The 14,420-nt window shown below is 37.9% G+C and overlaps 1 protein-coding gene and 1 long non-coding RNA gene across 2 annotated transcripts in view; one reads left to right on the top strand and one right to left on the bottom strand.

The window, feature by feature from the left end:
• Positions 1-9,075, bottom strand: part of FGF10 (fibroblast growth factor 10) — a 74,495-nt gene extending 65,420 nt beyond the window's left edge. Inside the window, exons 1-2 of the mRNA XM_016161118.2 lie at positions 8,566-9,075; positions 7,747-8,426 (exon numbers count right to left, since the gene is read on the bottom strand). Of these exons, the coding sequence (XP_016016604.1) occupies positions 7,747-8,086 (340 nt within the window). The 5' untranslated portion in view covers positions 8,087-8,426; positions 8,566-9,075. The remainder of the gene's footprint in view (positions 1-7,746; positions 8,427-8,565) is intronic.
• Positions 1-14,420, top strand: part of LOC118606590 — a 314,651-nt gene that overhangs the window by 236,891 nt on the left and 63,340 nt on the right. The gene's annotated exons all lie outside the window — the stretch shown is intronic.

Here is a 14,420-nt window from a genome sequence, read left to right as displayed (position 1 = left end):
AATTTATCAATCAGTGCCAGTGGGTTCCTCCTGGAAAGATGTAAACCTACAGGTAGGTATGCTGTCAATTCAAATTCTAACTTCTGTCGGTGTCTCAAATATCTTTTTAATAACGATATGTCCATTTATATATTTGGTCAGCCTGAAGTGTGTATTAATGTATATTTTCCATTTTCCATTTTGATAACCACTATTAACGAGAACATGGGTTTCATTTTGAAGACCTACATTTGGCAGGGGTTTACAGAGAAGCTGTATAATCTAAGTGAAATTCTAGAAGTTAGAAATAGTAAAGACCTCAAAATAAGCATCCATCTTTAAAATAAATGACTAAAGTAGAAGAGAAATAATTATTTGATTTTAAATCTTCACTTTCTTTCTCTTACAAGAGTCCAGACAAAGGCAAAAAGATAAGGAAACTGACGAAGTAGCTGGCAAGTGTTTCATGTATTAAAACAACTGGAAAGAAAGGTAAAATGAACCTGTAGGCAGAGTTATTGGGAACAGAATATTTAACCTGGAGGAAAAATGCAGAACTGGTTACTTAGTAACCAGATAGTCAGCATCCATTCTCATAAGGTACTTACTTATCTGCGGTTTGCCAACTGCACTAAAGAGAAAGATATAAGAAATTGGCTTGAGGGAGAATTCACTGGAGATTCAAAATGAGAAAATACTCTTGATGAAATATCTTGAATTTACATTGCTGGAAACTTTTATATATGGAATATTAACTATCCCTTTTGCATGCTACATATCCACATAGGCCACTGGCTCTAACTATAACGTAGGATGCTAAGCAGTGATAATGGATGACTTCTCTTGGCCTTGATGATATGTAAGGGGTTTAGAAGCCAAGGGAAAGTAAAAAAAGAGAACAAGAAAAGGAGGAGAAAATAATGAAGTGATGAAGGGGTGATAAAGTATCAGGGATTCGCAATGCCTCAGAGGCAGGGTTCTCGCAGATGGCCAATATTTCAGATGTATAACTGCCTCGAGACAGAGCTATTAAAAAAAGAAGTTGATGGGCCTTGAGTTATAAAGACTTTATGAATATGTCGTTAGTCTCAAATAAGGGCAGCACCTCAAAAAGGTTAAGGATGAACTAATGTATGTTTTTTAGCAAAGCTTGTTAATACAAGGTCATTGAAAGAAATAATGATTATAGAAAAAGGCCTTTTTAAAAAGTTCCTAAGTTTGGAGTTAACCATTGCTATTTAGAATTAAGTTGCAGTTAACCTACATTGTTCATAATTAAGTTATAATTGCAGTTTACTTATTAAGTTATGTTTAGTTGACAATCACTTGAAGTTGAGGATTCATTGATTTAATCAATACTTTAGCTCTTCTATAATGATTGATTAAATGATTCATTAATATCTCAATGTCATTAGTCATTGTAAGAAGCATGCCAAACATTCGAAAATTCCTCATTAATGATAACACACCTACTGACAGGTTAGATATAGGTAAAGTTGGACAGATTTAGGTTGAAGAATTATTAGGTGAACTATAAAATGAGGCGATGCTTTACTGCCAGCACTGTGAATCTATCAAATGGTAATTGGATGCACGTGTTAGCAGCAGTAAAAAGTCACTGTCCAGTTGTCCACCTTACATGGGAATCTACTCTGAGTGTCATCTTTGATTTATTGTTCCAATTAGAACACAGTGTTCAAAGAAAGAACAGAACTGACCTGATTTAAAAGCAAGGAAGCCTTTAAGGCCATTATTTTTTTGGTGACCTGGCTCCCTTTTAGATATCTTGAAACTTTCTATTTGTATAAAATCTGTACTAATTAAATATTTGGTTTTAACTGATTCTGTAAAGCATCAACATTTTGTATTCATTAATTCAGTATCAGAGAATCACTGGTGGCTTCCCAAGATGGAGCTATATTTTCTTTCACTAATATTAAAGGCATGTTACTAAGTGATCACTTGTTATACTGACTGGCAGGCATAGGTAAAGGTAATAGGCACTGAAAAAAAAGATTGCCAATTATGAGAAGTAAACATTTTTAATCTGTAAAACCAAGTAACAAATACCATTGATTAAATGGCAAAGGTAAATGATCTTAAATCATCGTGATAAACCATAGAAAATTAAAATACTTCTGATAAAGAACTTGAGACAAAATGAGGTTCATTACTTTTCTAGACCAATAAAACTGTATTAAAATTACATAAACATGAATCTTATGTGCCATCTTACTGGAAAATTAAAAGAGAACTTTAATTTCTAGGAGGGAAATTCTAATATTCTACCTACTTACATTAAGCGAACATCAACTATTAATACTGACAAATGTTGGAACAGTAATACTAAAAATGTCATCTGAGTAACTCTTCGTTGCAAAGTTCACAGAATTAATGTTATGATAGATTAAAATCACTTTGAACTAATACACAGGCATTACTCTTCCTTCTGAAGCATAATAAAGAAATATCATTTGTAGGACAATTTTGGATAAGCATACAGACATTTAAGGCTTAGGAAAGATGTAGATATTCATAGGCAGCTCATAAATGTGAGGAACATTAGCTCCATTTCAAATGACCTGTCAACTTTTTTTCCAACATTTTGGCTTGTGCAAAGTCAGACATTTGGATAATAAATGGGGTTTGCCTCAAACATTAAGGTAATTGTGCAGGAATTTAAAGTGCTCATTCATGTTCTATTATAAGTTCATTAAACACACACACACATACACACACACACACAGACACACACACGAACTAGAATAAGGCTTTCACTCTAAACTGGATAGTAAAAATGTAGAATAGTCATACAATGGGGTTTCCTTCATTCTATAAGACATGCTTCTTTTTCTTTTAAATTCTTTTTCTTTTAAACATCATTTGAGAAACATTTTGAAAGAATCATCCATACATTTGGCCAATAGATAGGTTACTATAATACTCAAGACCTAAAGATTGGTGTTTCTGAATTCTCATACTCCAATATTGGCATCTGATTTCTGCCAACCGTTTTCTTGGGTTGCTTCTAGTAAATGGTTATCAATCAGATTTATGAAGAGGAAACTCTCTGTAATTGTGTATTTTTAATGGATTTATGATAAAGCCATCAAAGTGGAGGGTCCATATGGTAGGAATGCAGTAAAGTTAACAGGACCAGTGTCACGTAAGCATTAAATACAGTGGCTTCTACCTTCATAAATCCTTGATGCTCAGAATTAAATGCTGCTGGTTATAAATTATGCAACCACACTCTAGATACAACCACAACTTAAATAAGACACCAGTGGAAGCCATAAGTTGTATATTGGTGTTCTTCCCAGGAAACTGTTGTATTATTTTTAGGAGATAATACAACAGTTATTTTCTCAATTTAACTCTCTACAGTAAGCTCTAACCCTGGTTAAAAAGTAAAAATGCAAGACAGTAACCTTTCATTTTTACGTGGTAAAGTACCTTTTTTGATTTGCAGACTCATTAAAGCTTTTCATATCTATTTGTCATCTATCTTTAGGTCTTTAAGTTTTTGCTGCTTTTGGAGTCATATATCAGAAGTCTGCAGCAGTCGAATTTCACACTGGTATTTACAATTAAATGATTTTATTACATGTGGGAACAATTAAGCATTTGGCCCTAAGTTGTAAACAATTACTGTATACCGTAACATTCGTGGACTTTTCTTAAAGAGTCATATATTTCTGATGCCCTCTGTTAAGATGAATGAGATCAATGTATGTGTATTTTGTGTATTCATAAGCAATTATATCCCCAACGTAATATCAAAAGAGATAGTTCACCTAGAGAATGCACAGAGTCTGATGCCATGTAGCTATATGCAATGATATTTCTGTTTCTATTCCACTGTCGCAATACTACTGTTTCAATTTCATTCTAAAGAACTGTTGACATTCAGAGCAGGAAGCAATAATGTTTTCATATAATTTGATTTTTAGAGTTTTGGGGTACCTAATTCTACTATATTGGTATCAGTGTTGCCAGTGGCAAACAGGTAGAAGAAATGAGGACCAATATAACCCAATAGACTTAGGCTCGAATCCCAGCTCTGCCAATTTCTAGTTGATGACCTTGGATAATTTACTTTTTTCAGGCTTAGTGTTCAAATTTGAAAAATGTGGATAGTTATTTCTAAATTATAGGACTATTATGAGAATTAAATGAGATATATATTTAAAGAAATAGAGCACATAGTACATATTCAGTACATACTGTTTTCGCTATTGTCTCCCAAACTCCTTTTCTGGAAAGATTCATAAGCATGGTGGCTTTCCATTTTGAGAATATCCATACTTGGCTGTTTCAAGTTTAGAGATACATTTTCTTTTCACTAGGCTCCCCTTTTCTACAAATGACAACCGTGGGAGAAGCCCACAGCTGTTTTACTCACATTCAGAAATAAGTCCACCAATCCCAGTTGCAAAGGTACCTAACAGCTGTATCCAGCCTTTCTAGGAGGCCGGAACTGGAGCCGAGTGGTAATGTTTCAAGGGCAAAGCTCTAGATGTAAAGAATGATAAAACAAACCTAAATGAGCCTGAGCTATCTAGTGACAGATACACCACAGCTATTCTAAATTATTCAAGCTTTCTCAGACTTCTAGCAGAAGAAACATAATTCATCTCTGCTCCCTTTATTTTACTTTCTTATAATGGCTAGGAAGAAACAAAAAATACCCCCTCCCCACCAAAAAGAGAAACTATAGTAATCACCGGAATTGAGAAGAGTTTGTTTGTTTGTTTGTTTGTTTGTTTTAACACATGTAATACGTTTAGAACCATCACTTTCTGAGAACCAGCTTTGGAGGCAGAAGTTAAAAATGATTTCACAATATTTATGGGTGATTTCTTTACTTCCCTTTTGGTAGCATTTTGCTGGCAAAAAGCCAGGAAAACAGTTGTTTAATTACCCAGGACATTACAACATGTAACCTCTTAGATAAGCTGTTACTGTATTTTAGCACCAATAATACTAGGGTCAAAGTAACAAAGAAAATTAAGCTTCAAATAAGCAAACCTCAAAAGAACAGCTTTGTGTATTAAGAATAATTAATAACTTGTTTAGGAAAATGTTACTGAAATGTGGTTTTTGGACAAGGAACTGACACTCTTCAGAGGTTAGATACCCTAATATTTAGCAGGCTACCATTTGGTGGGCTGGCTGGCTGGTACCCTGTAGGCATGGCAAAAGTTTGTTCACATGTAATTACGCAACATTTAGACAATATCTTAATGATACCATGTAGTTCAGCTGAATCAGTCCAGCTGGAAGTTGCAGCAGTGTTCTGATTACCCAGCCACATGTGGAATGAAAGCTTTTTAAACCTCTCCTTTCCACTTGCTATGTCTTCATACAGATGTTCTTGGAAAGCCTAAATAATTTATGGCTTGACACTATTTAACTGAGTAAGACCCGCCCCATTTCATTTTCAACCACTGATTAAGATTGTATTACTATATAAGATATTGTAGTTTTAACAAGAACTATTATTATACTTCATCATATGGAAGAGATATTAGTATATTTGGGATGGTTACAATGGAAATTTCCCACACTCAGTTTGATGCAGTAAAAGTATACTTTTTTTTGCAGATAATTCTTACTGTAAAAATATAATTCAATGTGTGCTCTCAAAATCGTTTTACTAAATCGTTAATAACACATCAGAAAATAGTAATTTAAGTTGCATAAACTAGCGTAGATTGTCCCATTACATCATAAAGACACTTAAAATAGAGCAAAATCATGTTAGTGTCAAAAAAAGTTTGCTCAAGTTATATTTTGCTAAAATTGTATTATATTTCTTTGAGTTATCTCCATGAACTAAAAATACAAAAGAAGAATTTCAGTCCCTGTGAATTACATATTTTTTAAACCGCCAAGATCACTCTTCAGTAAGTGTTTGAACCGCTTCTTTCCCATCATCCTACCTGGATGACATCACAACTATTTTGTTTTAGAAGTGAACAAAGGTATTAAATTTATAATCAACAGCCATAAAATCTATATGTGGTACCTAATAAAGTCAGACAACAATTGAAAAACAATCTTTATCATAATGATATTATTTCAGCCACATTCTGTGAATCAGAATGGAAAAAAAAATATGTAGATAATTGGTTATTTAACATCTTTAGTATTAAACATAAAATGGGATACTTTAAAATCCTTCTACAAATATAATTACTTGTAAACATATTGCTAATTTTAGTAAATGGGAGCAACAGCTGAGGAGGAACAGAAGTTAATGCTGAATGTGAGTCCCCAAATAAGAAAACTGTCTTCATTTTTGTCAATCTTTATTTAAAAAGAAAATGCTAAATTCTGATTAACAGTCTTTCCCATTCATACCAGGTACTTTCCTCACCAAGGAATCTTGCAATGTATGATCCATGTATTTAAGGTAGCTGGCAAATATATGTTTTAAATTCCCATTCAACTGACACAAAAAGGTCCCTTTAAAAGGTGACTTGAAAGTACCATTGAAATAATGCTAAATGGTCATTAAATACATTTAAATGTCATTGCCTACTATCTTCAGTGTGCCATTACATAGCCTCAGGATCCTTTCAAATAGCAATCAATAGAGGATGAATAAGCCTCACCACTTGAAAGTAACTAGGAAAGGAAGTCAACAGTAATCTGGCTTTGCTGGACTGATTCAAGAGACACAATATCCACTCCTCTTCTAGTTCTCCCTCCTCCTACCCAACCCACAGACCAGCAGGCAAGAAAGAAGAAACAGAGCTAAAGAAGGAAAAAGAAAGAAAGGAAAGAGGAAAGAAATCCAGAAATTCAAGGCATGATTTGCAGTGAGGAGAAAAATCCTCATTCTATGGGATAAACTATTATAGCCATGGAAACAGACTTACGACTTTTACTTTGAAAATAAAAGAATGACAATGAAATTTGTGTGAGGTCTGTGTGAATCCAGTCCCAGATGTTTACAATGCTGCAGTAGTATGGCTCTGCAATATGAGAGGTTTCAGAAGAAACGAGTACAACAGGACACAACAAAGCGGCGCATATGCTATTGACAATGCAGACACGAGCATCATGTTACCAAGAGAGAAGGCAGGCAGAAGACAAATAGCAGCGGTGGTGCCGGAAAGCTAACTTCATGGACTGCAATCACTCAAGCCAACATGAGGGACCCCCCCCCCAAAAAAAAATTAAAACCAGAAAAATGTTTCGCTCCTAACTAGAGAGGTGGTGGGGTAAACGAGTGGGGGTGGCGAGCCAGTGGAATTGACTTTTCTCTCTTAAATAAAGTTCCCATAAAACCCCTATAATTGACAGCGGATAATTATTTTCAGCTTGAGGAAACTGTCCTAAAACTCTTAATAAGATTGCTAGCAAAAAGAAACAAAACGTGTGTACTTGAGCCATTTCCAGAAGGGAGGGAAAGGAGACCTTGGGAGGGTGGTTGGGACAGAGAGGGGCATCAGTGAACTGCAACAACTCTCAGGCGCCCTGCGTGGTCAGGCGAGTGACAAGCCAGAGAAGGCGGATAGGGTGGCAAGGAGTGGGGGGGTGGGTATAGAGGGAGCATGCCATAGGGAAGGGGTGCGGCTGCACAATGTATACACAGGGCTGGGGGGGGCTGTGATTTAGTGTGAAAGTATTCCACTTAATCATTTTACAGGGGTTGGGGACGTAAATATTTAGCTGGCCACATCTGGAACAGATTTTCCCCCCTCGTGGGGTGGGGGTGGATAATTGGAAGGAGGGGAGCGCACATTTGTTACTTACTGTACGGGCAGTTCTCCTTCTTGGTACCGCTGACCTTCCCGTTCTTCTCAATCTTGAGAAAGTACTTGGTGAAAGAGAATAGCTTCCTCCAGCGGACATCTCCTTGGAGGTGGTTGTAGCTCCGCACATGCCTCCCCGCACTGGAAGGATTGGAGAAGGAGGAGGACGACGAAGAGGAGGAGGAATTGTTGGTGGCCTCTGGTGACACCATGTCCTGACCAAGGGCTTGGCAGGTGACAGGGACAGAAGACACCAAGAACAGCAACAAGAAGCAGCAGCAGCAGCAGCTGGGCAGGTGGGGAAAGGCTGAGGCACAATGTGTCAGTATCCATTTCCACATTGTACTGAAACTCTCTGCACTGGAAATTGTCTTATCAGAAGGAACATACTGGAAGGGTAAGACCTGGTGCGAGGCAAGGAGACAGCTGGAGGTGGCGGCCGCTGGTTAGCTCCCTCTGGGTGCAGATGTGGCCAGAAATGAATGCACCAGCATCCATAACTCCTTGGAAGGACCGACTGCCTTTCTCGGATCCGCTGCCGCTGTGCGCCTCTCGACTCTCCGGGTGAATGGTGGACGTGGGTGGCCGCAGTAGCAGGAGCTGTTTGGTGGCGGTGGTGGAGTTGGTCACCAGTGATCTTCACTCCCCCAGGGGTTACTTTGTTCTCTTCTTCACTCCTTTCTTTACCATGTTAGATGTAAAACAAACAAACAAACAAACAAAGTCTGAAAAACAGATGACAGCACAGTGAACAAAACCCAGAGGGGTCAACAGTGGGAGGCTCCTGGAGAGATCTCGCCCGTCTGCGGCTGGCACTTACTGGTGCCTCTCCGCAGAGTCCCAGCCTGCTAGCCAGTTCTAAAAGTGCGTCCCTTTAGAGTTGTCAGAACTGGAGGCAGCTGCCCAGTCACCGCTGTTTTCTTCTCCCTCTCGCTTTCTCTTTTTGGTGGTGCCTGTTGATTTGAAGCCGGCCGAAAGTCACTTCTTGTTTGGGGGGATGGCGGTTGGTGTTTTGTTTGGCTCTATTCCCCCCACCCCTTTTCTTTGGAAAGCCCGCTTGTAAACAGGTTGAAGCCTGGAGTCTAAATGTCAGGGATTCTAAGCCAGAGGTGGGCTCTGCCTCTGCTGGTCAAACCTCATTTGCAGGGGTGGAGAAGCAGGGGGAGGGGGTCAAACGGCGGTGGGACATCTGAAACCCTGGGCTGCTGGGAACGCCAGGGAGAGGGAGGAGGGAGGGGGCCGAGAGTAGGGAGAGCCGGGCAGCAAGAGGAGAGCACGTTGCCTCTCTGCGGAGCTGGGGGGCTGCTAGGTCCCTTCTTTGCTCCACCGCAGCCGCAGCCTCCGCCCCGCTGCGCCTCCAGCTCCAGCTAATTGCTGCAAAAGCGTCCTTGTGCTCGCTGCGCAGGCCACCGGCGCGAGCTATATCCTCAGGCTTTCCAAATTTTGCTGTCTTCCAGCCTGAACCAATCCCCTCTGGGGAGCCCCTTTCTCACTTGTTTTCCAGAGTAGGATTTTTTTTTTTCCTTCTTTTGGCAGTGAAGTACTTGAGAGCCACCTGGAGCCTGGTGCTTAGCTGACTTTTTTTTTTTCTCCCCCCCCCCTCTCCCAGAAGGAGGGGAGGGCTGGGGTAGAAAGCAGAAGATGCTAAGGACAAATCCTCCAAACCAGCAGATTATAAACTGGTCCGAGCAAGCACAGAAAAGGGAGACATCATTAGCTTCCTTTTCTCCTCTTCTGCCAGCTTCCAAGGAGGTCTCTGCTTTAATGAATCACTGATTTCTCTCTTCCGTTGCTGAAGTAAAAAGTTCACACTTTGGCTTTCTTTGCCTTTTAAGCTCAGGGAGATTTATTGTCACCCCTAAAAGTTGCCTCTCTGGGCGCAAATGAAATCGGGACCCAAGTGACGAATTTCTAATTGCTAACATGAGCCGTTTACGGAATCACGCGTGCACTTCAAAGCGATGTAGTTTATTGAGATTGCGATGATTTCACCATACAATTTCTCCAATATTCTTCTGTGTTTTCTTTGCACTTTCCTTTACACTTTGCCATAAAGAGACGTTTTCCTTTTTGCCTTCAAATTTAACTTTTAAAGGGCTCTATTTTACAATATGACTGCACCGCCAGCTCGCTTCTCTTTTTCATCATATTCGCCACCTCGCGACACCCTCGTCACTAATAGAAACTTACACGAAACCCAGGTGTAGATAGGACCAAGTCCCTAGTTGCGAAGACTTTGCCGAGAGTTAAGAGGCACAAAGAATAAATACTGTGGAAAATTCGTTTGAGTCTGAGTAAGAGACAGTTTCTACAGGATCATCTCTTTAGGAATTACTTTAAACCAGGGAAAGCGTGCCTGAAAGCGCCTAAAAATGTATTGGTATAAAATATTTATTTTCTGTAAAGCAGCTGGACATTTGTGTTGTTTAAACATTAAATTGCCAATATTTTAGGGTAGTCTACCATAAAAAGTGGCAATTTCATATGGTTCAATCTAATAGGCTGCTATTGTAAGAAGGGGATCACTTCAAGGTGAGCGTGGGAGTTTGAACTCTACAACTGTGATTGGGATGGAGCTAATCATAATAGCTTGTGTTATATATACAAGCCAGAATCCCAGTAATGTGCATTTGGCCTCAATATTCTTTGTGAAAAGGCGAAAATACAAAGAAGTTAAAAATCTAGCTTTTGCGATGGGCATCAGGAATGATTGTCAGACAGTGCTGTTCAGTGACCTGAAAAATGACTTGTGTGTGCTCTTATATTTTCCTGTGCATTCAGAGCCTTTGAAATAGAACCATTTAATACTAGAATCAGGGATTTTAACTGCATTATTTTTAACCCATTTCAATGCTTATTTGGAAGATTTCGACAATGTGGTAAAGCACCACATTTAAAAATTTTAATATAATTAGCTCTGATTTCTGTAACTATTAATTGGAGAGCTTAGCAAATAAAGAGCATACGTCAAACAAATCTTGTTCTTTTATTACAGCATGGATATTTAAAAATGAACTCACAGTGCTAATTTCAATTTTCTAGTTCACAGTTTTATACTTGAGCTGACAAATGCCTGAAAGAGAGTGTAGTGTTTATAAGGGACCAGAGTTTCAGCCCAATTGTTCAGCAGAATCCAAATGTTTGAATTGACAACTAATTAAAACTACATTTTTTAAAATTAAGTTTGATGAAACCATACAATACAAGTTCCGTTATGAAAAATTACACAACACAGGAAGTTATTATTTTGAGGTTTCTCTACACTGGGCATCGGCACTATTGATGCCAGCTTGAGATCCTTTTATTTTTTTTAACTCACAAGAAACATCCCACTTCTACCCCTAAAGGAAGCCTGTGCCCCGCCCCCCTCATCCACTAACTTTCTGCTCCAATGGAAGAAGCTATTCAGAACTTTAAAAAGTTTTCTGTTCATTCTGTCTGAAATGGGGAAAAACACATCTTCGAAACTTCCATGTTAAAATTTGTTTGTAGCAGGTGCAGTGTTTAAAATTTCTAGAGCCCTTTCTCTGCTTTTCTGTACAGCGTGATGACAGGAAGGGCATTTACAAAACAGCCCAAAGGAAAAGCTGACATAGCTTTTTAGATTATATCTCATTCTTCTTTCTCTTTTCTGTTCAGCCTTTCTTTTAAAGCACAGTTGAATCCCTAAATACTCCACTGCTTTGCATTGTTAGGCCACCTCTTAGGTTAGCCAGAGAAAGCCTGAGAAAAGTTCCACAGGAAAGATGCACTATTTAACGGAATTCAATCTCTCCCAATAGATTTGAATCACTAACATAAATGTATGAATGTAGATTATATCTCTGTAATGAGGCCTGAATCATTCTCAGTTACTTCAAAGGACTGAAATTCTACCTTCCTTTTTTAGCAGCAATAATCAGGTCTTAATGGGTTCCTTTATTAATTGTTTCTCTGCAGTGATTGAAAAGGACAGTACAAGCTTCAGATTAGAGTGGTACCTACTAATTCTAAAAGGCTGTTTTTCTCTAATCTCTGGAAGCCATGCTTTCTTTCTATGCCCTAAACAAATCCAGTAATATTAGGCTAAATCTCAAATGGGGAAAATAAACGTGGCCTTTTATTAAAAGTGATGTCTTGAGAAATGATTGAGGCTTTTAAAAGCAAGACCATGGCAGCAGCCATTGAAGAATCCTACAATGTGGCTATTTAACCCCGAAAAAGCCATTTGAATATGTACTTCCAGAGACTTAGGTAGCTATTCTGTTCGAGCAATTTACATTTTAAGTATGTATTTCCTGGACTTTTTATGTTACTGGGCACTACTCCTGGTTCAGTTACAAGATGTGTGTTCTATTATGTGTGATGTTATTGGCAGTGTCAGTAAGCTGCTTCAGATAATAACTAAATCAGGTCAAAAGTCAGCTAGGCTGTTCTGCAAAATAGACATGGGCAGGCCTCATTTTTGAAACCTGCAGTGCAGCTCTTATGAGTATGTGAGTATGACTATGCAGCCCATTATCTCTTTTGGATATGGAAGATGCCAGTTTTAAGGCACTGATGGCACTTGTGGTCTTCCCAAGGTGCAGCTAATGACCAGTGACATCTGGGGCAAATGAAATAGTGATATCTTATTTTTTTTTTTAACTAGAGGTTTCAAATGAAAGGAAAAGAGGTCTTACCTCACATAGAATAGTGCAATACTTCAGAGCCAGTGGGAATCTTAGCAATAATTGAATCCAGCTTATTCACTTTATAGATGAATGAACTGATGCCCAAGTCAATCAGGGGTAGAAAAGAGTTTAGAACTCAGGTTCTAAACTGTACAGGGTGTTGTCCTAATTTTTAAAAAAATACTTATCCTGTCTATTTTCTCTTTTTTCCCTCCCTGCTCCTCTTCTCCTTATCGTTGACCACTCATCTCTCTAATATATCTCAGGTGCCAGGCTGAAAGTGATAAATAGAGTTAGGAAGCTTTGGTTGTAGAAAATAAATAAAAAATTAGCCATATTTTTTTTTTTTGCTGCAATAAATTAGCTATAGAAAATTTTAAAAAATAGTTTAGTGTTGAATTGTTAATTACCAGTTGATTACCTAAATAAATGCTAATACATATTTGGCAAAGGGGGCTATTATATCAAAGCTTGTGAAATGAACACAATTAGAAAGTAATAGATAGCATGTTTTTTCAGAATATTCAAGGATTTATTCTATATAATCTTAATTTATAAGTTCTCCTACAGAAAATTTGTAACATCTTCTAGAAAAGTAGATTTATTTTTATTCTGCTTTCAGTATTCTAATATTAAATTTCCATAAAGCAGTGTAATATTTCAAAGCATAAGTATTGACTTAAATAATATTTTTCTTTCAAAATTTGACACTAAGGTAGAGTTTCTATTCCTTAGCATTCAAATATACTCAATAATCAATTATTGAGAGGGAAAAATGGCCAAGATGGTGAAAAGGATCATTTGATGGGAAAAAATGCTATATGTAACAATGTTTAAATCATTCAATAAATCACCAAAAATTCCTGGAAACTAAACTCTGCAGTTTGGGCACCAAACACAACAAATATATTTCCACAAAGCTGCTATTTGTCACCTCCCAACAGATGGTAAACAGAACCTTTCTTTGACAAAGCTGTGAAGTTTGCGAAGGGTTCTGTTTGTCCTCTGTGCTCCTTTGTAGCGCTGCACCTCCTACTTCAAGTCCTATATCCTAGACCAAAAATTTAAACATTCTGATATCAGTCACAATATTTATTTATGTTTGTGATTGAATCAGCAGGTCGTAATGTTTTCTTTAAGGTTGCAGTGTCTTACAACAACAGGCATTTATTCTGTGTTCATTTCTTCATCTATCCAGTTACCTGGTTTTTATTTAACTAATGTTTATCGGTACCTATTATGCCACACTTAGTCATTGTGCATGGTGCATTATTTTACCGGTAAATACGAGCAATTTACCTTATAGAAAGCATGAACGAATAAGTAAATGAATGATTTCAGACACATTATTATTAATGATGGACAAAATAGGGTTATCCTAGGACTCAGAAAGCAATTGGAGAGATTTGGAAGGAGAAAAAGGCCCTGAAATTTCTTTCTGGTTGTCCTACTCTACAAAAAGAGCTGAAGGAAACTGACTTCTATTCTCTGGCTTTATGAAGGATCAAGACTAGATCTTTTCCTGTTTTGTTCCCCTAGCACAATCACTCAGTTTCTACTGCAGTCTGGAGATTTGAGCTGCGTCCTTTCTGCCAACTCAACCAGACTTGTTCATCTTTCTTTCTGCTCTCAGACTCCTGGATGCATATTTTATGCTTTCTAGCTTATTATGTAATTACTTCCCAACGAGTTCCCTAATCCATCTGCTGTCCTGTGTGCCTCCTATTAAAACATACATATGATCAAATATGATTTGACATAATACCCATTCTCCTTACTTGACAAATTTTGCCTCTGTTAAATGGACTTTGACAAGATTTATTACCTATGAATTATTATGAACAAAAACATGATTGTGTTGAGACAATACAATATATTTGTGGTGCTGGATTTTCCTGGATTGGTCCCCAGATGCATTTTCTGCCCTTCTCTGCTCAGCTCTGGTGCTGACATCTCTGCGTCACCACTGTCCCTTGGACAAATGGTTTGTCATTGGTTTTGCTGGTGGGAAAATGAAAGCTTC

This window comes from Rousettus aegyptiacus, unplaced genomic scaffold (genome assembly GCF_014176215.1).
Source record: "Rousettus aegyptiacus isolate mRouAeg1 unplaced genomic scaffold, mRouAeg1.p scaffold_m13_p_8, whole genome shotgun sequence".
Taxonomy (NCBI): Eukaryota; Metazoa; Chordata; class Mammalia; order Chiroptera; family Pteropodidae; genus Rousettus; species Rousettus aegyptiacus.
The sequence above is the reverse complement of the archived record's forward strand: the minus strand, read 5'-3'. Positions and strand labels throughout refer to the sequence as shown.